The 24,247-nt window shown below is 40.0% G+C and overlaps 1 protein-coding gene across 1 annotated transcript; it reads left to right on the top strand.

Moving 5' to 3' along the window:
- Positions 1–236: 236 nt before the first annotated feature.
- MYOM3 (myomesin 3) lies at positions 237–24,247 on the top strand. The gene is made up of 36 exons (XM_068417814.1): positions 237–343; positions 496–570; positions 1,141–1,300; positions 1,550–1,707; positions 2,825–2,920; positions 3,252–3,340; positions 5,701–5,745; positions 5,953–6,093; positions 6,656–6,817; positions 7,101–7,242; positions 7,334–7,533; positions 7,855–7,908; positions 8,227–8,354; positions 8,961–9,144; positions 10,031–10,205; positions 10,830–10,951; positions 11,628–11,815; positions 11,992–12,118; positions 12,580–12,758; positions 12,835–12,949; positions 13,216–13,372; positions 13,771–13,880; positions 14,369–14,413; positions 14,545–14,681; positions 16,306–16,450; positions 17,698–17,757; positions 18,513–18,580; positions 18,845–18,955; positions 19,463–19,550; positions 20,627–20,665; positions 21,179–21,284; positions 22,103–22,266; positions 22,569–22,605; positions 22,722–22,744; positions 22,835–22,890; positions 23,592–24,247. The coding sequence occupies exons 1-36, from the start codon at positions 237–239 to the stop codon at positions 23,889–23,891; spliced, it is 4,293 nt and encodes a 1,430-aa protein (XP_068273915.1). The 3' UTR covers positions 23,892–24,247.

The following is a 24,247-nucleotide window of genomic DNA, read 5'->3' as shown; positions in this document are numbered from 1 at the left end:
ACTTATTAATTTCTTCATCCGATTCTATTTTTTCACAGAAGCATCACAAAACAAGCTGCTTTCATAGTCTGAATGCCAGAAGATAGTATTATACGAACTTTCATTCACAGCCCTTGAACATCAAAGCAAAGCAAGGACTTAATGATAACTTAGAGATTCTGTTAAGGTGTCTTATTTGAAAGCCACTTTATGTTTTATTCTATTCCAGCAAGAAAGTTCATTTTTGACTTCCCAGCATGGGAACCCGAACCTTCTTCCACCACAGAGAGGAGGAGCAAAAGGAGGAGAGGGAACAGAGCTTGCAAATGACCTCCACAACTAGAAAGAAAAAGTTCAAAACCAGGTAAGCCACAGAGTTAGGGGTAGGCCAAGGAAATCAGGTCCAGACAGGATTTTCTACACTCAGCACTGAGCATTCACAGATTTGTTGAATTTTGAGTTTATGAAATTATGGAACTTTGTCTGGATTCTTTTACATGTGTCTGCCTCTGGAAGTGAGGAAGAAGAGACTTTCAGCCCTTCAGAGTTATCCATAGCAGCTGCCCTTGCCTTGACCTCTGAAATACCACAGTGAGTCAGAAATCATTATACAACCATTGTATGCAACTTCGCCTTCGTATATAGCGGTCACAGGCTCCAACTCTTTTTGTTGGAAGCAAAAAGAGCAGGTTCAGTCAAGAGGTTCTTGCTTTAAAAGGAAAAATGCCAGACCTCAAACAAAACGCAGGAAACGAAATTATATCACCTTGGTACATGGAAAACACAGTCAGATTAATAAATTAATGTCAATGATCCTGCTGTCCATCCTTCTGGGGTGGCTGAACAACCTAAGCAGTTAGCAACATCCCTCCTCCCTTTAATCCTTCTCCCACTTCCCTGCCCAGGATTAAAAGTGGTCAAACAGTGGGTCCCCTTCTTGTGCCATTAAAGTATTCTCTCCCATGGTAGTACTGCAGGTTCCTATGAGGCATAATTGCCTGACATTCATACTCATACTTCATGCAAGCTGATGGTTCTGTCCTTAACACTTATTCTGATTTAGCAAAAAACATCTGCAATAAAACAACAACAAAAAAAGACCAAAACAAAATAAAAAGCATTATCCTAACTTCTGCTGGCTTTTATCATCCTGTGTTCCAGGGATTACAAGCTAAGAAGAGAAGCTGCCATCCTAGAGCTAGAACAGAGGGGGCAAAAGAGAGTTCGGTTTGGGAATGACATGGAAAAGTTGGAAAAGGAGGTTATTCGGAACTGCAGACTGCTGCGTGTGAGAGCTGACCGCAAGGCCCTTCGGAGGAAGGTCAGACCAGACATCTCTATTGATAGCAGAAACACCAACAGGATTAAAATTGCCAAGACTAACTAGCATTCTGGAGAGGATACTAAACCTAATCAGGTGTTAGGACAACCTCAAAACCATTAGAAATAAGGACAAGGCTTTATATTCCTGCCACTGAAGCATTACAACACATGTCCCTTTTATAAATAGTTTGTGTAATTAGAACATATTCCCTTTCCATCGCCTTTATTTAGTCTATCCTTGTCACAGGCTGTAGAAAAGGCATGCGTGGAGAAGGAATACATCGAGCTGCGTTCGGGGCGACCGCCTATGTTCTGGATCCCCCTCAGAGTACACACAGTCTGGGAGAGGATGGATGCGACGCTGGCATGTACAGTCCTGGCTTCCCCACCGCCGCAGGTTACTTGGTACGTCACTCAACGGCAATGACTCAAGCTGCCATGTGGCTAACAGCCTGTGTGCCTTTCAGGAAGAGCAACCAGAGGAGTAACATCTGTGTCCTGCTAGAAAGAAGGAAGGGAGAGCTTCAGAAATCACAGCAAACACTTTCAATTCTCCAGTTCCACTGTTAGGACCAGTAAAGACATTAAGTATTCAGTGGGCCGTGGAGGCAGTGGACAGTCCTAGGGGCTCCTTCTGGGATAGGACTGACGTTCATGCACATTTCCCTGCTTCCCTTGCTGCTGTACTCTGTCCTGCAGGCAAACTTGGGATTTAAGTCTCAGAAACCAGAATCTATTGCCAGCACCACACACACCCCACCCCCAATCAAGGCTTGGCTACCATGCAAGTTTTAAAATTAAACTGCTATCACTTCTGCAATTTGTAAAATATGAACCAACTCTTCCATTTACTCAGCGTTACGTATTTACCAAACCACAGGAGGGAAAGTGTTATGTACTGGGCCTGACTGCAGCATTTACTGTTAATAAGAGAGGGAAGGAAATAAACAAAAGATCACCTCAAAAATATTTGCAAAGTGTATTTTGATCAGTCTGCTAAAGTGATTGACTATTCCTCCCATGGAAGGTTTGAAATAAGCAAACATTTGGATTACTAATGACTTCGTAGGCAGCTAACGCTGCTACTGTCAGAGCTCCTGATGTCCTGTGTCCTTCCAGAACAACCTCTTTGAATTATGCAAAGAGCAAAGAGAATATGAACCTCCCACGGATTCCCAGTGAACACAAAGAAGCAAGAGACATCTGCTTGAGCTCCCTCACACAACCTGCAAAGCTGGGAGCATAAACTGATGAGGAAGCAACAGGCCAACGCTAAGCTGCCCGTAGGCAGTCTGCAAGCAGCCCTAGGGAAGGAGCACACGCAGGACTGTGGGAGGGGATCTAGGTCAGCTGCAAGGCTGTTTTGCGTTGATGTGGGAGACCTGTAAAAGAGGGAGTTGTGTCTACTCTTTGCTGTGCCTCTGTTGTGTTTGACATGGTTAATTTTAAAATAAAGTGTTAATTTTACCAGTCAATTGCTTCGTCCTTTCCTAAGCAGCACGTTTCCTTTGTGTTCAACTAGGTATAAAAACGGAGTCCGTATTGATCCTCGCCTCGCCCCAGCAGGAAAATACAAGATAAAGAACAAGTTTGGGATGCTGACCCTGCACATCAGCAGGTAATGTCTGCGCTCTTGTCTGAGTTGTTTTTTCAGTTGAATAAGACCTGCTCTCCTGAAACTCCCAGTTTCTGTATGCTAAACAAAGAAAGAGAATTCTTCTGGAATCTGACCCTGCTTGATTTTAGTGTTGTGTCTGAGCTACGATCAAGCGAAAAAATTTACCACTAAGTATAAGAAATCCTTGTAACGAAAGGAAAAGCAGCTTCTGGATGAAAAGCAAATACCTACTTCTAACTTCTGGGATTAAGGGGAACCCCTTTGAATTTGTCCTGTGAAGCACAAACAATAACTGAAAGCTAAAAAGGAGGGGAAATGTTTTTTTTTCCAGATGCTCCATGGAAGATTCTGCTGAATATAGTGTTGAAGTTAAGAATCAATATGGCGAGGCTTATTCGTTTGCTACAGTGCTTGTCAGGAGTAAGTAGAAAATATTCCTTTGGTTTTAAATTTTCAAATTCTTTAGATTCTTCAAAATATTTTCAATGCTATACACTATATCATAGGAACATACAAGCACTCTGGAAAAACAGAGAAAGAAGTGAGCACTCTGTTAATATCAGAGAGGAATTTCTCTCAGTTACTAGTGAGGAGAAAGCACAACTGGCTAAAATAATCCTTAGCTACCACTAACTAATACGTATATGGCTGATGTAACAGCTTCTGTTTCTCAGTCACTTCTGGACTCAGGCAAAATCTTTCAGATTCCATACAGACACAGCTGTCCTTCCACTGTGCTAAAATTGTACTAAATTTAGGTACTTATTTCTTCTGGACTGATATGAAACAGCCATACAGTTAAATACATAACAGGCTTAGACAGAGTCTGCTGCATTTCTAAAGATAAGCAAGAAATTAGTTAACAAGTACTGTGGCCTTCAAAGGGATCTCTCAGTGCAACATTGCACAGAATACCATATTTCTCTCTCAACTCCGTAACTACCAAGAGCAAACAGAGGATTTTCTTCTTTGATCTGTGCTGTTCTTAAAATAATTGGCGTAGACTCCATAGATAGATACACATTCTGCACAAGCCAAATCCAGACATATGGTGAAGGAAGTAAACTACCAGTACTTAAAAAGGGAAATTATATCAAGCTTTAAGAAATATGCAGTGCAGCCTCATAGGATCGTAGTTTAGCGGTTCACATTTCATACATATAAAAAGAAAACAATTTTGTCATAAAACGCCTGAACAGAAAAGACCTACAGAACTGTAAACGACTAAACTGGGACTGACAGAGTCCAGGGAGTAATTCGAATGGTAATAGATGAATAGGAAGGGAACAGGTTTGCTGTGGACACCCTACTGGTCAGGAAGAGATGGTTTCTTCGACTGATTGAATTGCAAAGCCCATTTGAACTATTTTTTCAGACAGAAGGGGTCTTCCTTGGTTTATGTAGTATATTTATTGTTAGTGCTTTAATATATTCTTGGCTCGGTCGTGGGTTATGTTAGTAACATACTTATCCTTGGCATGCCATATTTTGATCACATCTGAATACCGTTTGGGGATACATATGCATACAGAAGAATGTGACTCCAGAATTGTAATAGAAGTGTATTGTTTATGATATATTTCAGATCCTTTAATTAAACAGTGTCAAAATTCAGCATATCTGGAAATATGCAGCACACATTTACCAATTAGAAAGAGACATGTATAATAACCCAGAAAACCTTCATTTGCAAGCCTTTCCAGACTCCTAAATTCCCCTTAACCTAATGCAGAAATACAGAAAAAGTTACCAGGTGGGCAATGCTTCTCTGCTGTAAAGGTTCTTATAGTATGTCCAGAACTCAGGAGCTGGGCCTTTGCCATAAAGCAGAAGCAGCTGTCTGAAAAAAAATCCCCATGGCAATAGTCACATACTCCTCCCAATTCCTGTCAGAATCTTTAGGATCAGAGCAGGCACGATGACAGAATAAGGGCTGTGGTCTATCACAGATGGGACTGCTCTCTTCACCTCTAAGTGCCTGATTAAACTGTCCTTCATCAGGCCTGATCAGCATTTCAAACAGCTTGGAAATGCTGCTCCTTGTGATTGTGGGTGAGGGGCCCACACTGTTCCTTCTCCACTGACCCTGTCTAATGCCATCCCAGTAACATGATGCTTCCTTTTGCTATTTGTATTTAACGTTCTGAAAATAGAGACTACACCAAGGCCTTAATCCTGCCTCCACTGGAAACATTCCTCATGCCCCGGGCAGGCCGATGGCATCTCTTCTCCCGGCCCCATGCTGTCTGGAATGCCCTTGATGCCAGGGGAGGGTTTCTGGGATCCGTGGTTCCTACAGCAGAAGTTCACTTTCCCTAAAGACATCACTGAGGGTCTCACAGGCCCTGGGATGAGGCTGCGCTTTACCTCTTGTGCTTTCTATTTCTTTCCTCTTCAGCTATTAACACTCAGTCCGCATCTTTTGCTTATGAGTGAGCTCTGCTACTGCCAAGCTGCATTCATTGAAAAAATAGGCATTATTTTATGTGCATTTCTTGCGGCTTATAAAGATAAGAAAAGCAAGTATCTCAATTTCATCCTGTGTTAAGTGATCAGTTCTTAGATTTCAGCTCCAAGTAATTTCATTTTGTGCTGTGATGCCAGCAGTTCTCACAGGCTAGATCAGATGAAGCGGGCCAGCATTCCATATGGTGCCTCCAAAGAACCCATGGCTGTTGAAACAAGTGATTTGGGAGGGGAAGCGCTTCCCTCAGCTTTTTTGCAGGGAAGATAAACACTGGCATGAGATTTGCTAAATGTATTTTCTTCTTGTCTTATAGAATATTATGGAAAGGAGTCAGGATTTGATTCAGAAATATACAGAAGTGAGTAAAATATTGTTATTATTATTTATTTTATTTTTATAGCCTGAAGCTATTTGATTCTTTTTTTGCAAGCTATAACTTTTCCTATTAGCCTGACTGCATGTGAAAAGTGCAAGGCTCAGGTACCACTCTAAATATATGATAATAAAAATACTACAAGGAGGAAGGCTCTGGGAGGTCTCTTAATCACGCTTTTCTATTTCATAGGATCCCTTACGGCCAGAGAGGCAGACTTTGCCTTTCCACTGAAACCCTTATTTTCAAGAGAAAAGGAGCCTTTCACCCTCTCCTGTTACTTCTCTTCTGATTTACTTGAACACCAACGAGACATTACCTGGTTCAGAGACGGTTTGTATGCAACAGCTAAGGTTATACACATATACCTATATGAATATACCCTTTGAATTCATAGCTGTGATCTAATGTTCACAGAAGAGAATTAGAAATCAGGATTCTTGAGCTGCTCTCAGCTCTTCTCAAGCTACAGATGTTATTATTTCATTTGTATGTTTTCCTCATTTGTAAAAGGATGATACCACTAAAATATTCTGGGGGTAATGACGCTTCTGCTCATAAGAATAGTTTAAGAGCCTTAGTTCTGTACAGTGAAAGCATCAAGCATTTGAAAAGCCAGTGGTTCTCTAGCGAAAAAAACCTTTTGGATATTCTGTGTTGCTCTGCTGGAAATCAAGGATGTCAAGTTTAGCCAAACTGGTAATCGTTCTGTGCTATTAAGTCTTGGAAAGCAGAAGCAATGCAGTCCATGACTATAACTAGGAGGCATAATAATATCAGGAGTGTCTTACAGATCCCTCATCTTGCTCTGTGTTTTTTTCTGCATTTGAAAATGCGCCACTCCTGACTCAGCCGGTTCAGGTGGAGTTCCTTTACCCCATCTCACGCTTCACAGGTGCGTTGCTGCAGAACTCTGAATGTCGGGAACTAAAGTACCAAGACCGGGAGGCTTCTCTGACGGTGTCATGTGCTTACAAAGAAGATGAGGGATTCTACACTATCCGCGTCCCCTCACTGGATGGATATAAAGAGCAGACCACTTACGTGTTTGTTAGAGGTATAAGCAAGATTCTATCCTACTTAGAACAAAAACTCCTTTCCTAATACCTTGGCATAAAGGAATTCACAACGTCATTCACAACAAAATGTCTCTCAATTTTGTGCATGGACACAATTATCAAAATGTCCAAATCTTATTTTCAGTAGTGATTTAGGTATTAGAAAATATGACTTGTATTACTGGGATGTAGGCCCTTAGACACTTAAAATTAAGATACTGAATGAAAATTTTGGTACGGAGAAGAAAAAAACCTAACCACTATCGCTTGGTGTTTCTATAGACGCTGCAGCAGAAACAGCTGGTGCACCTGGATCCCCACTCAACGTGAAATGCCATGATGTAAATAAAGACTGCTTGGTTCTTTCTTGGGTAGCACCCAGTGATAATGGAGGAAGTCCGATCCTGGGGTACTACATTGAAAGGTCTGCACGTTAATCATCTTTGAGAAAAAAAACTCGGGATCATGTTGTGGAAAAACCATGGAGGAACTCCATGGGCTGTGTTTCTTTCCAGGTGTGTTGCTGGGTCAGAGGACTGGGAACCATGCAATGACAAGCCCGTGAAAACCTGCAGATACCCTGTCTTGGGCCTTGCTGAAGGACAGACATACCAGTTCCGAGTAAAGGCTGTCAATAAAGACGGCATCAGTCATCCTTCAAAAAGCAGTGATCCAGTTACAACATATGACCCCAGCAAGGACAAGAGAGTGACAGGTTTGTACTAAACAGAGGAAAATTTGCTCCTTAAGCACAACATGAGGCTGCAGGTATAACTGAATGCAGTTTGTCCAGACTCTCCCCACTCTCACAAATATCATTGCAACATACTGCCATGCCGTGCCTTTGCTGAACCCACCTTAGTACTATTCTGAGTGGAAAAAGATCAAAATACCAGTCACAATATTTCATTGTATGTGTAATGAAATGCATATAATTATGCATCTAAGAAAATGACACAGTCCTGGGCTCTGTCCTTTCTGGTAAGCCCCAAGCATCTTCTCTTAGTGGATAACATTGCCCTGTTTGACATTACAGCTATTCCATACGACGAAGGCAGGACGATAGAAATTTTCAAGGATGACCTGGAAGGTAAGTTCAAATTTATACTGAGCCATTCTCTCAGAGAGGAATGATTGTCCTACAACAATGAGGTCTGTAATAATATGACTCTGGAGAAAACACAGTGAGGAAAATAGCTGGTGAAACATCATTGTAAGCTGCACAAGGATCAGAAACTATCCTAAACGGTACAATCTTGGTTTGCCTCTGTGTCCCCAAAAGGTTTAAGTCTCCTCCTTTATATTGAAGACTCTTACTTTATAGTGGGAAAACATAATCCATTGTAAAAGAACTTTTTTTTTCCTCTCACATTATAACTAAAGCATAGCCTGTTCTGACTTCCCACAGAACATATTACAATTCCCTTGCCACCCACCAATGTTCATGCAAGTGAGGTCGGAGAAGATTATGTGGCTTTGGCCTGGGACGAACCAGATCCAAGAGGCAGAGAGCCACTGGGTTATTATGTGGAAAAGGTAAGAAAATAGTATCACAGAGAAGGGAAATTGCAGAACAGAATCATTTATTTCTGAGGTGGTCTATAGCCCAGGCAAGGCTATCCACTGTGGTGATAACTGGAGAGCTACAGCCTCAAAAACTCTCTCCAGCTCCACAGTTCACTTGAGCTATGATCCTGCCTCTTGACGCCAACTCAAGCAGTAATGATTAACAAAGAATAAACGAGTAAGTTTTACACCACAGAAGCCTAGCAGAGTTTTAACAGAAAGACTGTTCCTGCCCTATGGGCCCTTAAGTGTGGAAAAGCTGTGAGGAGCTGCACAATAGTTCACTTTCCTGTTTCCAACCAATCATTTTGCCGATTAATTAGTATCTTCTACCAATCTCCTTTCATACACACTCCTTGCCCACCCGCTGTACCATTTCTGCTGCAAAGGGGCCCTCTGTTGCCAAGGAAGAAAAGTTTGGGTATATCAACAAGAAATACATAATTTACATTTTTGGTTTGTTTTTTTGTTTGTTTTTTAAACTACTTTACTGTAAAGATCAGCTTTGTTATTGCTAGGAGGGTTTTAAGCTTGAGTTACAACGTGAGTTGTAAATCATCACCTTTTTCTTTACAGTCGATTGTAGGCAGCAACTCCTGGCAAATGGTTAATCTGGATATGCCAGTTAATTCCCCAAGATTTGCACTCTTTGATCTGGTTAAGGGAAAATCATACTGTTTCCGCGTGCGATCTGTTAACAAGTACGGAATCAGTGAGCCATCCCTGCCCAGTGAGCCTGTAACTGCTGGAACAAAACTGGGTAATTATTTCATTAATATGCTCTACACTAATGACATTGAAAAGGAGATGTACTATGAAAGTAACGTGTGGGTTCCCCTGCCCCTCCTTTCCTTTCAGCTTCATGGTATATGATTATACAGCAGTTGCTTTGATATCAGGAAATCTCTTGAAGCCTTAAATCCTTGTTAAATTACTTTGCAGTTGGTCAGTGCAGTGTAAACCTAACCAAACAATGCTGGGGGAATTACATTTAATACAATAAGAAACAATTGAAGCCTGTGTTTAATCCAAGTATGCTTCCAGCACCATTTAAGAGGGAGGTTACACAGACCAGTGTTGGAAGGAATAACAGGACTGCTGGAGGAGCCTGTTTCTGGGGGCTTCAGGCAGAACAGCAGCCTTTGCAGGGCTGATTTGTTCTCTTTTCTTCCCGGACTGAGCTGACAACAGTAAGAGATGCAAAGACTCATGCCCACGTTTCCATTATGCAAAGAGATGAGCACTCATTCTTTGTCTTACTTTTTTATATTCTCCCATATCAAAGCTGCCCTAGTGTTCATTCATACTGTCCTTTTTTCTCAAGACTGAAGCACGTCCCTTTTCATAGCGGAGTTAATGAGAGTTACCATACGAGTCTCGCTTCTCCCCTGCTTCAGAGAAGGTTAAGGAGGTGTAACTCCGCAGAAATCGATGGGCTGTACGGGACAGGAATATGAGATATGGCAAACCGAAACATAAAAATATAGGCTGTAGACTGGGACAATGTCCATGGTATTTTGCTCTAATTTGAAAATTATGCTCTGGAAAAGGTGAATAAATCAAACAGGCCAATTCACTTACAATTATTTTTTAATTTATAAATTTTAAACCCCCCTATTTTTCTCTGTGTTTTTTTCTTTTTTTAGCTACTCTGCCTCCACCATCTCAGGTTTTAGCTTTCAGAGACACCAAGACGTCTGTTGTTTTGCAGTGGGATAAGTTAAAGGATGGTCTGGAGCCTCTTGGCTACTACATATACTGTCGGGAGACTGGGACAGAAGAATGGCAACCTGTCAATAATAAGCCCGTGACGTGTAATGAGTGAGTTCAGCTATTATACTCCATTGGGAGAAGACAGGGTGCCAACTTGGATTCTTCAGTTTATGGCTGGAGTCATACTTCAGACAAAAAAAAGAACTTCCTTCACTGCACACACACAGGCTTGCACGCACAAACACCACATCCTCTTTTAGAATTCAGTATTGCTCAAAGTCTCACTTTTACATCCAAAGTCAGACTGACAGTAAAGTCTGCGTATATCTTCACAGACTCTGCAGAAGGCAGACAGACCTTGTGGCACCAGTGGAACCACATTCCGTTTTTTTGCTTACTTTCCAGTAGAGTAAGTTGGTGTCACTCACGCATAGGATATAGAAAACTTCTCTAGATGTGGGGGTCACTTGTCAAGCAGAAAAGTCCATTAAAAAGTCCTATTTATTCTACCAACAGTGCCAGCCAGCAGCGTGATACCTCTCTAGCTAATCTATATTTACTGTCTGATTTATTGGTAGCCATTTTATGTGACAGAGTGCACTTTAATTTGTAATGGCAAATAATGAATTTGGAATTAACAATGCCTTATTAAAACTTATTGCTGTCTGTTCAAAAGATTGTTTACCTGCACTTTGAACAGTCAAACACAACCATGTTAATTTGCTCTCCTAGGTTTACTGTTCCTGGGTTGCAGCCTGGAAAAGAATATGTCTTTTGTGTGAAATCTGTCAGTGAGGCAGGACTAAGTGAAAGCTCACCAGAAACAGACCCTATCGTTGTAAGGCCAGCTATTGGTAAGTAACAGATACACACACGTACACACAAAAATTAACCCCCTCAAAAATGTATCCATCGCGTGTAGCCATTATTAACATGTAGTGGTAATAGTGTTGAGCAGATAAGCAAAGCAAAGCAACAGGGAACTCATTTTCTTGTACCCTGCAGCTTCTGCCATCAGTTATACTTGTCAAGGGCGGACAGAGTTAATTAGCATTTTGACCTAGCAGCATGTTACATTTTCAGTATTCATTTGGCACTGGTATAAGTGACCATTTTAAGTGCTCGTTTATGCTGGTGTCTTGAAATCAGCATTGTGAATTTCTCCGGGGCAATTACAAAATCCTACCAACCCCATTAGCCAGTATCTAACCCTCCATCTTCTCCATTTTATCGACCCACTGCTTCCATCTTTTCAATCAGACAAACCATTAAGCGACATGCAAGAAACATCCTGAGACACATCTGTGACTTTTCCTGTGACTTCCAAATAAGAATCTGGTCTTTTTCAAATACTTTTGCAGCGTAAAAGTGGTATTAGGGGGCCTTAACACAAATATAATCACATCTGGTACGAGCACACAGAGATTCCCTCAGCCCAGTTCATCCCATCCCTACAGCTCTTTTCCTGAGCCCTACATCCCAAACACGCATTGAACAATACCGTGTTTTCTCTCTCCCTTTGCTGCGCAGCTCGTCCATCAGCACCACACGGGTTTGTTCTTCTAAACTGTGGGAAGGCTGACATGACCATCAGCTGGAAACCCCCAAAGCGCAAGGGAGGAACAAAGATTCTGGGTTATTTCCTAGATCAGCATGATACATCTGAACTAGACTGGCGTGAAGTCAATATTCAGCCAATTCCTCAACGAGTTTACACGGTATTTATTTCAGATATAATACTGTCCTCCTTTAAGCGTAGTGGGAACCGTAGCTATAGCAAGGGTTGAGCTGTTTTTCCTCTACTTCCTCTAGCCTAGAACTCTCTTCCTACCTTCACAAGATTATGACCACGTAGGGCTGTACTAATAACCTGTTTGCGCTTCTGAACCCAAAGGTCAGGAACCTTGAGGAAGGTCACCTGTATGAATTCCGTGCCTGTGCAGTGAACATGGCTGGTGTTGGGGAAGTATCTGAACCCAGTGACTTGTTCAGATGTGAGGAATGGACAATGCCAGAACCAGGTATCTCTCATGTGAAAAATATTACCAGGTATACTACTTATCTCCTCACTCTTCTGTGAATCCGAGGGACTTCTGAAAACTATAGGTCTGTATAAGGGTGGCTCCCAGTACAAAAAAGCACACAAACACTTCTAGGGAAGTTCTGATTCAGACGTAGGCTGTTATTTCTGCATTACACAGACACAGCACCCAGGTATTTTTAATAAAGTTTCCAGAGAATGAAGAATTTGGATCTAGTATCGTAACATCTTTGTATATTACACCAAAGCAAATAACATTAAACCAGCTGATGCATGCTTTTTTTCTACAACCTCCCTCTAGAGTTAATTAGCACAGAAAGCATCTCCTGTGGACCCACTGTTCACTTGTTACCTTAAAACTCTGCTTTCTGATCTCAAACCAAGCGCACCCAATTGCATTGTTTAATGTTCCTGTTTGACAGCCTGCCCTTCTTTGAACAGGCCCTCCTTATGACGTGAAGTGCACTGAAGTAAGAGATTCATCCCTGAAGCTACACTGGGAAGCACCGCTGTACAGCGGAGCAGGTCCAGTTACAGGGTATTACGTAGACATGTGTGAAGAAGGGTCAGAGGAATGGAAACAAATAAATAAGCAGTCCATACCCACCACCCATATGAAGGTCTGTATATGCACTTAGTATCCAAGTGTTGCTTCTCGTTTAGCATTACATTAATTCCTGTCATTGTTTCCTGCAGGTTTCAGATCTGGAGACAGGGAAATGCTATATTTTCCGAGTAAGAGCACTGAACAAGGCTGGAATTGGACCCCCTTCGCTCCCCTCGGATCCTGTGGTGGCTAAAACCAAACCTGGTATGAAACTAGAAGTGATGAGATTGCGTGAGTCTGTAAATACTATGATGATTCCAGTAAAAAACTGCTTTATGAAACATCAGCTACATGTTTCTTAGCAAGAAAGAACATCAGTCAAAATAAAGATTAGCAAATCAAACTGCCCAAATGAATTTACTCTAGCTGTACATTCTGGTTTGTGTTTGGCTTTTTTTTGAGTTAGATGTCCAGAAGCTAAGCCCTGTTCTGTTTTGGTAAGGCATGTTTGGGGTTTTTTTCTCATACAGGCACAAATGAAATTGAACTTGGGGTTGATGAAGAGGGTTCCATTTATATGGCTTTTGAAGCTCCTGAAAAGAACGACGACTCTGAATTTATCTGGTCAAAGGACTATGAAGGACCACCAGATGCTGACAGAGTTCAGACTGAAGAGAAAGGCAACAAGTGAGTATATAATGCACAACGAGAAAATTAATTGTGGACTGTCAAATAAAGAACATATTAATCACTGAGAAAAATGTGAAGCCAAATATTTCCCTCTCCTTCCAATATCAGCTGAAATACAGACACACAATTGAACTTCTGCAAATCTCTGTTCCCGATTCTCAGCTCTGGTGTCCATGAAATGAGGCATTCAGTGCAATCTTCAGGTCACAAAAGGGAAGCATCAGCCATCATATTGCTAATGTTTGTGTCTTGCTCCTCAGTGTCACATATAAATGACAATGAGTCCTATATTTGATGTTTTACGTGTAACAAATTTATTGCATTCTGTTACAGAAGGCGTAATTTTTGAGGAAAATATTATAATAATAATAATAATTAATGTTTTTATTTCTAAGATCTAAGCTTATACTGAAATACCCATCAGAAAAGGATCTGGGTATATATTCAGTGGAGGTCACGGATGTAGATGACGATATCTCTGCCAGCTGCACTTTAACAAAAGAAGGTAAAAACTAATAATTGACAAGAACAAAAATCTGATGTGCTGTAATTTTCTAATATTAGATGTTTAGAGGAAAGTTTCTCGTAGAGGAATAGTAAGTGATAATGATAGTGGCATCATTAGAAAGATGTTTCCCATTCCTTGAGGGCTGAGGGGCAGTTTCTTTTACAGTCCCCTGAGAAAAGATTCCATGGTCCTGGAAGGTCACTTCTCCATTACAGTTCAGATTTCACACACAGCTACACTGTCACAGTGATTTAAAACTTCTTTAACATGTTTCTTGAATTGATACCACCAACATTTTATTCAGACATAACGAAGAATTATCTTCACAACCTGTTCTAGTCCTCCCTGCTATCGAATGTTTTGTACTTATCTTCTTCTTCTTGACATAAATATAGCTCATTAACAAATCAAATTAAATTAATATAATGAATTCGTTTTGGCCTAGTTGTACTAATCTAAATGACTTGTTATTCTTTCCATTTCAGATCTGGACAAGTTATTGAAACGTAGCCATGAAATCAGGAACCCGTGTAAGTTGAACCAGTAAGAAGCCACTACCATATAAATAGACTCTGAAAGGGGAACCCTGGCGTAACCCTGGCTGAGCCAAACTCGGCGGTTTGCCTGCGAATTCCCCTCCATGGTTCTCTTTGTTTTCCAGTGATCAAGCTGATATCTGGATGGAACATTGATGTTCTGGAGAAGGGAGAAGTGCGGCTGTGGTTGGAGGTTGAAAAGCTGTCACCAAATGCAGAGCTGCATTTAATCTTCAATGACAAGGAGCTTACAAGTACTCCAGTATGTTCTGTTTTGGTTTTAATTCTGACCTACTTTCCTCTTGCTGAACAGGGAGATAGATAGAGCAAATGGGTACATTCCCAATTTTCTTAATTCCCATCAGATATTTTTTGAAGACTCTAGGGCTTAGTTTTCTACTGTGCATAAACAGAAAACCAACTGTCCGATTCTCAAGCTGTCCAGTCCTAGTATCAAGCAAGGCTGCAGCATTGACACTGTTAGTTCAAGACAGTGCAATATTCCTCTGTGCTATGGCCAGCAAAACCTTCGGTTTTTGCTGAGGTAACACTCAGAGAATGTCCCCTCCTTACCCAGCTTTCCTGTTATCCCCCCCTTCTGAAAGGCTGCCACTGACAACCCTGCTGCAGCAGAGACTTCCCTTTTATAAGGGAATTTTCTGACAACAAACCTCAGCCGTGTGTAATTCATCTGATACTACAAATGCACCTGTGCCGGACAGAGCTTTGTCTTGGATGAGCAGACTCAACTCATTTCAGTGGATGCTAAAGAAATACCATCTCTCGCAATGAGACAGGATATTTTTCGTCTGCTTTGCCAAGCAAAGCTGCAAGCTTTCCACCCCATCTCTTTGAACTGAATATGGATAAAACTCATGAATTCTAAGAGCAGATGAAAGTGATTTATTTCTCAGTCTGAGACACTGGAAATAACACTGCATCATGTGTTACAGTGCACTCCCCCCTTCTGATACATTGTAAAAAATGTTCTAGCCTCTTCCTTGTCTTCCCATATCAAGTTAATATTATAACATTTAAAAAGTATTTTGAATGACAGGACCAGGGGGGAGAACAGTTGAGAATGAAGAATATAAATCATTTGCCTGTCAGTAACGCAGTGTAGCAGTGCCAAGATAACAAAAAGAACAGATATAACAAAGGGATAGGACTAGGCTAAAGAATTTCAGAGCTGTTATTGCGATGTTGGGGTTATTTAAAGCAATGTGTAGCAAATTTATTGAAGGCTTTGTCTATTCTAAGAATTGTCTTTTCTACACTGAAGAACTGACATGGTTATGCATGATTACAAAGTATTTGTCAAGCTCTTTGTAATGACAATATTTGCTTAGAGCAAACAAGGTGGTAAGGCATAATGATGACATTTACGTTTAGGCATCTGGCAGGTTTTGGGGTGTATGTATAAAAGGTTGAGTAGTGCTTGCATGATGTCTAGAGAGTGGCATTATTACTCGTCATTGCCCAAATATGCAATTACGTGCCACAGATGTGTAATTAAGTGCAACACTTCTATTATACTAAAAATCATACAGATTCTGGTAAGCTGAAAAGTCTGTAATATCCAACAAGAAAGAATGTGTTGTGTTGTGTGGTTTTAACAGAAACTTTCTCCCAGAGAAAAGTTCTGCTGTAAGCAATTCTACTGTACCTATGTACGTAAACAAATAATAGATGAATCCCAGAATATAGAATATCAGAGTGCATTGGCTTCATTACTCCTGTAAGATGAGGGAAGCATACAAGGAGATGTACATAAAAGGACTGTAATGTCTGAGTGTTGTAGAAGATGCTGTGCCAGGATCTGACTTTGGAACAGTTCCGCTGTGGAAAAACTCTTCAGTTTATCATATTTTCTTTGTTTTATACAGACACATAAAATAAACTTTGTCAAAGAAAAAGGTCTCGTAGAACTGATAATCCAGAATTTCTGTGATGACGATAAAGGGATATACATAGCCCAGCTGCAAGATGGAAAAGCTAAAAATCAATTCACCCTAGTTCTTGTGGATGAATGTAAGTGGAAATTCAGGATCAAATATAGACTGCCATGCTCAGTGGAAAGTTTTCTAGGCACTCAAGGCCCCAAAGTATTTCCGACAGTTATAATGGCACACTGGGAATGGGGAGAACAAGTACTTATTTTAGTACACATTTAAAGTCCAGGAATGATGTAAGAAATTATCTGAATTTCTCTTTAACATAAATTGAAGCTTTTGGTCTTATAAATAGGGTCCTTTATGATAAAAATGGTCTGCTAAAGCAAAATATCCAGTGGAATGCTTAGTTATTTTTTTCAAATGTTTTACATATTATCTTGCTATGGCAAACTGTCTGTGTCTTGGCAGTAAACTCTATGACCTGTTATTACATGTACTCATTTATCTCAGGACAGGATCAGGTTGAAAATCCAGTGTATTTAACAGCTGGCTAATTGCTTTAAACTGAATGCAATAAAGAAGCCAGTGTCAACTGTACTCGAGGACAAGTCCAAGCAACAAAGCAAGCCGAACATGAAACATACATGAAACTGTATATGCTAGTACAGAGAGCCTTTCTTAATTAATTAATAAATATAGAAAGGAACAAGATTCTCATTCAAATATTTCTCCATAGAGTGTCTATCTCTATTTTTGGTTCTTGCAAACAGTTTGCTTTCAAGTGACCTTCTAAAGCTTCCAAACTTTTTGAATGTAAAGTGTCAAGTCTATTTGACTCCCTTTACAACTGGTGGAGAGAAACAGGCAGTTTTTCAGAGTGATTCAGCACTTGCTGGGTTCAGGATATAAAATAAGCTTGATGAATTGTGCTCTAAAAATGCCCATTCTACTTTACTGACAATGAAGGAAGTAGAGATAACTAAAGTTCCATGCAGTTGTCTAAAACAGAGGTAAATTCTATGCTCTCTGCCTTCTTCTGTGTTTCTTTTTAAACATTTTAATTTCAGGATTTATAGCCTACCTTTTTGTATGGTCAAAACTCCTACTTCATTTCCTAAATGCATAATGGTCAGGTCTTCAAAGACTCTTTTGTTTTAAAGAAAATAAATGTTAAGTTCTGAGCAACCAGTACAATGAAAGAATGATGGCAGTAATCTGTTCAGGGTTCTCGCTGGGGACCAGAGGTAACTCATGCACTAGAGATGTCTTGTTAACAAACTGCACAGCTCTAACGATAATACCTTTCATGACCAGAAATTTCTGAAGTGTTGCACTGAGAAACAGTGAGGGGTTTGTTGACTTTGACCACTGCTGTTCTCACAGGTTTTGCTAAAGTTGCAGAGGAGGCTGATGCAAAACGGAGAGAATGGAAGAGAAAGCAGGGTAAGGATAAGCTGAAGGTTAAGAACTTGTCAGAACTATACCAACAGGATGGCAAAACCTGAGCAAAGCTGTTTCACTGAGTGCTCTGAATACTTTTCTTTGTCATCTTTTTTAAGTGTGTTATTTAAGCTGATTAATACACTAGGATAAGATTCCTTATTTTAAGATACTCTGCCCTGCTCTTAAAAATCAAAATAATTTATTTAAATAGTTTATTAAACAGTTTCAGAGAAAAAAAAAATACTACGATTGGAAAGGTGATCCCCTTCTAGTGGGGATAAAAATATTCACTTAGTAACAACTGTGATACCACACCAGAGTATAGGTCCAGTCTCCTGTCTTCAGAGATGCTTAGTATAAGATGAAAGTGTATATAAAGTAACCTGTCTCCTCGTTTACCTTCCCAGGAAGAAAATCAGAAAGCATATGGCATTTCTATTCTATTGCAATTCACCTGGGAAATACCTGTATCAACTCCTACACTGACTTGATGCAAAGTAGAGTCATAAAGGACTGGTTAGGCAGCATCATTAACTCCATTTTGAGATAGGGTTATACGTTACCTAAGGACATTACAAAACCAGCAATAATTCTACGCTCTGAACTGGGGTGTTTATTGCATGCAAAACTCAGTAGCCTGACGCATTCCGTGCAGACGGCGCTGCTGGGATTCACCACTGGATGGAGGCATTGCTGTAGATAACCCTTGAGAGCTGCGGAAATGCATTGCAAAAGACATTTCTTTTCTTTTATAGGTCCACATTTTATAGAGAATTTGAAATGGAAGGTTACTGAGAACTGTGAAGTACTCCTCACCTGCAAGGTACCTACAGCTACGTGATGCAGCTGCACAGTCTGAATTGCTTTAGCATTAAATGTTAGATGTGAATTTTAAGGGAAGGGTATGAACAGGGCACTTCCAAATGGTTATTTGCAGACAAATGAAAGTTAAGAGATAGTATATCTTGGACAGAAATTTTAATAAAGAAGGAAGTTTCTAAGTGATGTTTCATATTAGAAGGACATCAAGGCATTCAGAAATAAAATGCATTTGGGGCCCTGACTTTTAAATGTTGACTTCCAACAGGCAACAAACCTGAGAAAAGACACCAGCTTCCAATGGTTCTTCAATAAGAAAGCCCGAGCAGGTGGAGTGTTTGATCCACAGACTGGGATAGGAACTCTGCGTATTAAAAAGGTGAAAAACACAAAGCAACTCAGAGGCTTTGGTGATCACATGAAAATGCAAAAAATATGGATTGATCTTATTAACACTCAATGTGTGTTTTGGGTAGTGCCCACTAAATGAAAGAAATTGAACAAATGCTGAGAAAAGCACAAAAGAGGAAACGATTTAACATTATAGTCAGATAGATCTGAAGTAGAAATAAGATGTTTTTAACAATGAGTGGCTGTTAAAAGTTTAACATGTCCTGAATGGCTAAAAAGTAAAGTGTGGGCTTTTCAGGTTTTCTGATCAGGACTGGTTGCCTATTCTGGAGATGAACTTTAGTAACAAAAAAAAGTTACTGAGCTCATTACTGAAGTAACTGGATGAAATTTTATGGCTTGACCTATAGAGAAGGTCAGGCAGGCTGACATAATGCCCCTCCTTCCCTTTCTGTTGGGGGCATGCGTGTGTGTGTTTGGGTTTGTGGATGTTTTTTTTAAATAAATATTACATATGTACATATGTATTGGCTAGATAACCAAAGCAGATGAGGGCCAATACAAAGCACTTGTTTCAGATGACCGAGGAGAGGACTACACGCAACTTGATCTCACGAAAGGAGGTAAGAGAACCTTGTATCAGGCAATAATATACATTCACATCCCTGCCTGGGATTAATTTTGGATTTAAAAACAAATTTCATAACTTTCTACCACATTGTTAATTACCATAGTACCTACATGCTTTTATAGGGATTAAAACCTGCATAAAAGTTACTGGTCAAATTTAAAGAGTTTCCTGATCCACTATAGCGTGTATACATATGCTGATCATTTTAAAAATCACAAGTATTTCATGTGAGATTGGCATCATAAAATGCACTATGTAAAACAGTCTCTTATTCTGCAAGAGTTATACAGAGCCCAATGAACAGAATAGAATTCTTCTTTGTATCTGATCTCAGAGCTTTTTTTTGCATCTGTCCATACTGTACTTCATTTGATAACCCACAGACACCTCTTCACTCCTGGTAGTTCAGCCAGTCCTCCACAGCATCAGGAGAACAAACCTCCACTTCCACTGTGCATCCCCCACCAGTGAAAAAAATTCTAGGCTGAATTACGATGACAGAATAGTTGTTAACATCAAGTGGAAAACCAATTACATTACAGATTCCTGCTGCACTTTTCAGTGTCCTCAATATGCTCTGGAAATTGAAAAATAAATATGCAGTTCTGACATTCTAATGTCATTTACATATATAGCGATTTATCAAGCTATGACCGCATTATAAATTCAGTCAAGCAGCACAGTTAAAAGCTCAGTAATGTTTCAGTCACTTCAACTCAGTATCAATCAATCAGAAGATTCTGCTTCCCAAGATTAAATCCTACCCTGACATCTGGAATCTGTCATTTAAACCTGATACATAAATCTGCTTTCTGTGAGGCAGTCTGTTGCACACGTTGAGTGCTAAGGAAGATAGAAGCATCTAAATTTAGTAAGAAATGCCCAGAATCTAAAAATAAATGAGTCAGTGGCAAAAACTCCATTCCAAGTAAGCTTTGTAACGCAAAAAGACAACGAATAACTACTAGATATAATACATTCTATACATAATGAAATTGAGTTGGTAGATCAGATGTGATTTGCTAAATACTGTATTTATAGACCCTTAAATCTTTTATGTCGTTGCAGCCTTTGAAGACCTTCTCAAGGAGCTGTGTAGGATCAGTGGTATGTCACTTTCTCATCAGCTGACATAGTAATAACGGAAGGGGAGAAAGATGCAGTGCCACGATCAGAGCAAACTGCCCAGGAGCTGTCCCTGGGTTTGGATCAAGTACAATACCACCCATGTACTATGTTTTTAGTGTTAGAAGCACCTTCAAACTGTCAAGGAGGATGGTCAGGGACATAAAACCCTCTGCACTTACAAATTAATTCTGTGATCTTTACGTGCAGGCAGCCTGCTCCTTGTCACATCACTTGCTATGTGAATTTGGCCAAGTTGTACTATTTCAAGATGTCTATTCCAGACCCAAGTCTCTAGAAGAGATGCTGCTATTTTTCTACCAGCTGCTAAAAGATCCAGGGTCTTCAGGGGGGAGAATACCATCCTACTTTCAGCTAACCACATTCTCCAGAGAGAAATGTTAATAGGTTGCTTGGGATTTTGTTTGTGTAACATGTAAAATTGTGCATTCTTTAACATCCTCCTCAATTTCAGTCTTTCAATTCTACTATTAGCTCTTTCTGCTACACCTCTGAAAATTCAGCCTACTGAAGAAGGCATCAAAATCTACACAGATGTGAAGTACTACACAGACTACATGAAAACGACTTGGTATCACAAGTAAGTCCCCAGAAGATATTTGCAAGGCTTCTGGAGTACTGTTGCTTGTAGCTGATTAGCATCAAAATTAAACATGTGCGGCCAGAGCCCGTAGCTTTTTAAGGCAATGGTAGATTTGTCTGAGTAAGGGCTGAAAAACACAATTCACTCTGCTTTCTGAAACAGGGCTGGGAATTCCAAAATAAGCACTCATGTTATTTTTATCTTAGCACTGCAGAAATATTTATAAAGTGATCATCTTTACTAGAATAATAACGATGCATTTAAGGTACTGCTCAGTTACAGCCACCTTGGTTACAGACAGGAAAAGAAGTTGTTTTTTTCCAATTCTTTATTTCTACTACTTCTTACTTCCCTAAACTACTCTATTCCTCCACTCTGAATAACAAATATTCCCAAACATTATAAAATTCTTTCCAGACACTAGCTAATTTAGCCTCATAATGCCTTCATAAAATACAGAAATGGTGTTTTATTAGATACCACCTACATACGTATATAAGGAGGCCAATTTTTAATAACGTTTAAGGGCTAAACACTTACAAATATTCAACATCTAAATCCTATTTAATCTCCTAAATAAGAACTAAGAGGTCGTTTGTAGAGTTTGTAGAGCTTTGGCAAACTGCCCAAAAGCACAGCTAGATGCCACGTGAGATTTTCAAAAGTGACTGAGTACGTAACTCTTCATGAAATTAACAGTGAGGTCCTGACTCCCACTCTCTTGTTCTAACCAGTACAGGTCTAAAAAAAAGTTAGCGCTCTAATTTATACAGGTCTACTAAATACCACTGAAATTATATCATTTGTTTACTTAGGGAGAAACAACTGGAAAGCCGTGACAGACTGAAAGCTGGGAGCACAATGAATCAGATCTGGCTTCACATACTGAACCCAACAGATGCAGATAAAGGAAAATACACCCTGGAGTTATTTGACGGGAACAGCTCTCACAAACTGTCAACCGACTTGTCTGGACAAGGTAAGCTGAGTCAAACAATACCGTCACAGGGATGAGATATAGCTGAGCTGCTTTCCAAGAGTCCTTCAAATCATGGGCAGTGATTCCTCACTTTGGAAAGGGAGTACTAGATCCCACTTATTTCAGTAGTATAAAAATAGATTCATATTTCCTTAAGGCAGATGTCGATACTGTCTAGATGATAATTATACATAACCATGTGTACAATTACCTCTAATTCCAGCATTGATGCATTATGCTAAATCTGCTAAGCCAAATGAAATAAACAGCAACTTTCCCTAAAAGCTTTTCATTCCTTGCAGCCTTTGAAGATGCCCTGGCTGAGCACAGAAGGCTAAAGTAAGTTCCTGCCTAGGTATTTTCACAGCTAAATCTATTTTGAGTGTCATATACTGTATTGAGAATACAATGCCTAATAAATAAAACCACTATAATTTTCTCTCTCTCACTTTCAGGGAAGCAGCAGTAGCAGAAAAGCGTAAGTAAATTAATTTCCTTCCTTCTGCGAAACAAAGCCAAGTGGTACACTGATAAGTAAAACTAAAAGGTCATATTTGTTCATTCCCAGGTCGTGCCAGGGTTGTTCAAGGTCTGCCAGATGTTGCCACCATCATGGAGGACAAGGTAATATTGAGTAACTGTTCGTATAACTGGCCCTTGCGCAGACATAGAATAACTGATGGGGAGAAAATGACTTGGTTTCCCCTCCTGTATGCTCCCAGGAGCTTCTCTGAGCTACTGCAATTGCCAAAGGTGTGAAGTGGTACCCTCCACAATACTTGTATCAGCCCCCTATATTGGTGATGGTGCTTCCAAACATGCACGTGCTTCTGCACATATAGGTGCTCTTTGTGGCACAGAACCTCTTTCTTGCAGGTTTCGGGTGTAACTGCTTCCTAGGTCTGTTCCACAGCCAGATCCTTTCTGTTGTCTTCCCATTTCATAGAATTAGACTAAGGCCTTTAAGTGCTGGACCTGATTTTCCCATCATATCAACTGGCTGCTTACATTTCTGAGTCACATGCCCCTTTACTGGTATACAGGCAGAATAAAAATCCTGTAAAGTAATTGCAAATTCACCATGTGCTTATTTAAGTGTCACTTTACAGTGTAAGAAAGCTATAAAAAGACAGTAGCACAAATATGAGTCAGGCCCAGTGAATTAACTCAGGTTAATCCTGATTATACTGGAGGATATCAGGAAAAGGAGCGGACAGTCATGGAATCTCACCTATTGATTTTTATTTTTCTTAATTTCTCATCAACTGAATTTCCTTGCTCATTTATATCTTCCTAATCTATTTCTGCTATCTGTTTTACATTAGACCCTGTGTTTAACTTGCTGCATATCTGGAGATCCTTACCCAGAAATCACTTGGTTCAAAAATGAGAAGATTATTGTCTTTAAAGATCGTTACAAAATGGATGTGAAGGGGACAGTTGTCACAATTACCATAGAGAAGGTCTGCAATGAAGACACAGGGAAGTACACCGTCTATGTCAAGAATAAGTACGGTTCTGAAACAGGGCAGGTTACTATCAGTGTCTATAAACATGGAGAGATACCAACAGGAATGGAAGAAGAGGAATTCTCAGGTGGGATTATAATGAAAAAGCCTAAATGAATTAGTCAATTATGTCTTATTGAATTTAAAAGGAATTTAACTCCGGATTTCTCTGCCCTAAAATTCAGGCTCATGTCTCTATTTTTATTTCAGTAATATTTTAGTATTTTTATTTTGGTAGTTGTTAGAAAACAACTCGTGTGTGTGTGTGTGTGCGCGCACATGTGCACGTGTGTGTACAGATGCGTGTTCACCTTACAGAGAAACTCTTTCCTAGTAAATCTGTGTAGGAAATACCAGAGGATTCACATATGAGAACCAGACTTTCAGTGGAGTTTTTTTGTATTAAATCACTACGTGTTACTGATTATCTCGTAGCTGACAAATGCTTGTGTGTGTGTATTATTAAACTCGTA

Source organism: Nyctibius grandis, chromosome 24 (assembly GCF_013368605.1).
Source record: "Nyctibius grandis isolate bNycGra1 chromosome 24, bNycGra1.pri, whole genome shotgun sequence".
Taxonomy (NCBI): Eukaryota; Metazoa; Chordata; class Aves; order Nyctibiiformes; family Nyctibiidae; genus Nyctibius; species Nyctibius grandis.
Note: the sequence above shows the minus strand (reverse complement) of the source record. Positions and strands in the feature narration are given on the sequence as shown.

Excerpts from the sequence above, each read along its gene's own strand:
- MYOM3 (XM_068417814.1), top strand. The coding sequence starts at position 237 with ATGGGAACCCGAACCTTCTTCCACCACAGAGAGGAGGAGCAAAAGGAG. Across the intron at positions 14,414-14,544 it reads CCATGAAATCAGGAACCCGT|TGATCAAGCTGATATCTGGA; the intron begins GTAAGTTGAACC and ends TTTGTTTTCCAG. Across the intron at positions 19,551-20,626 it reads ACTTGATCTCACGAAAGGAG|CCTTTGAAGACCTTCTCAAG; the intron begins GTAAGAGAACCT and ends ATGTCGTTGCAG.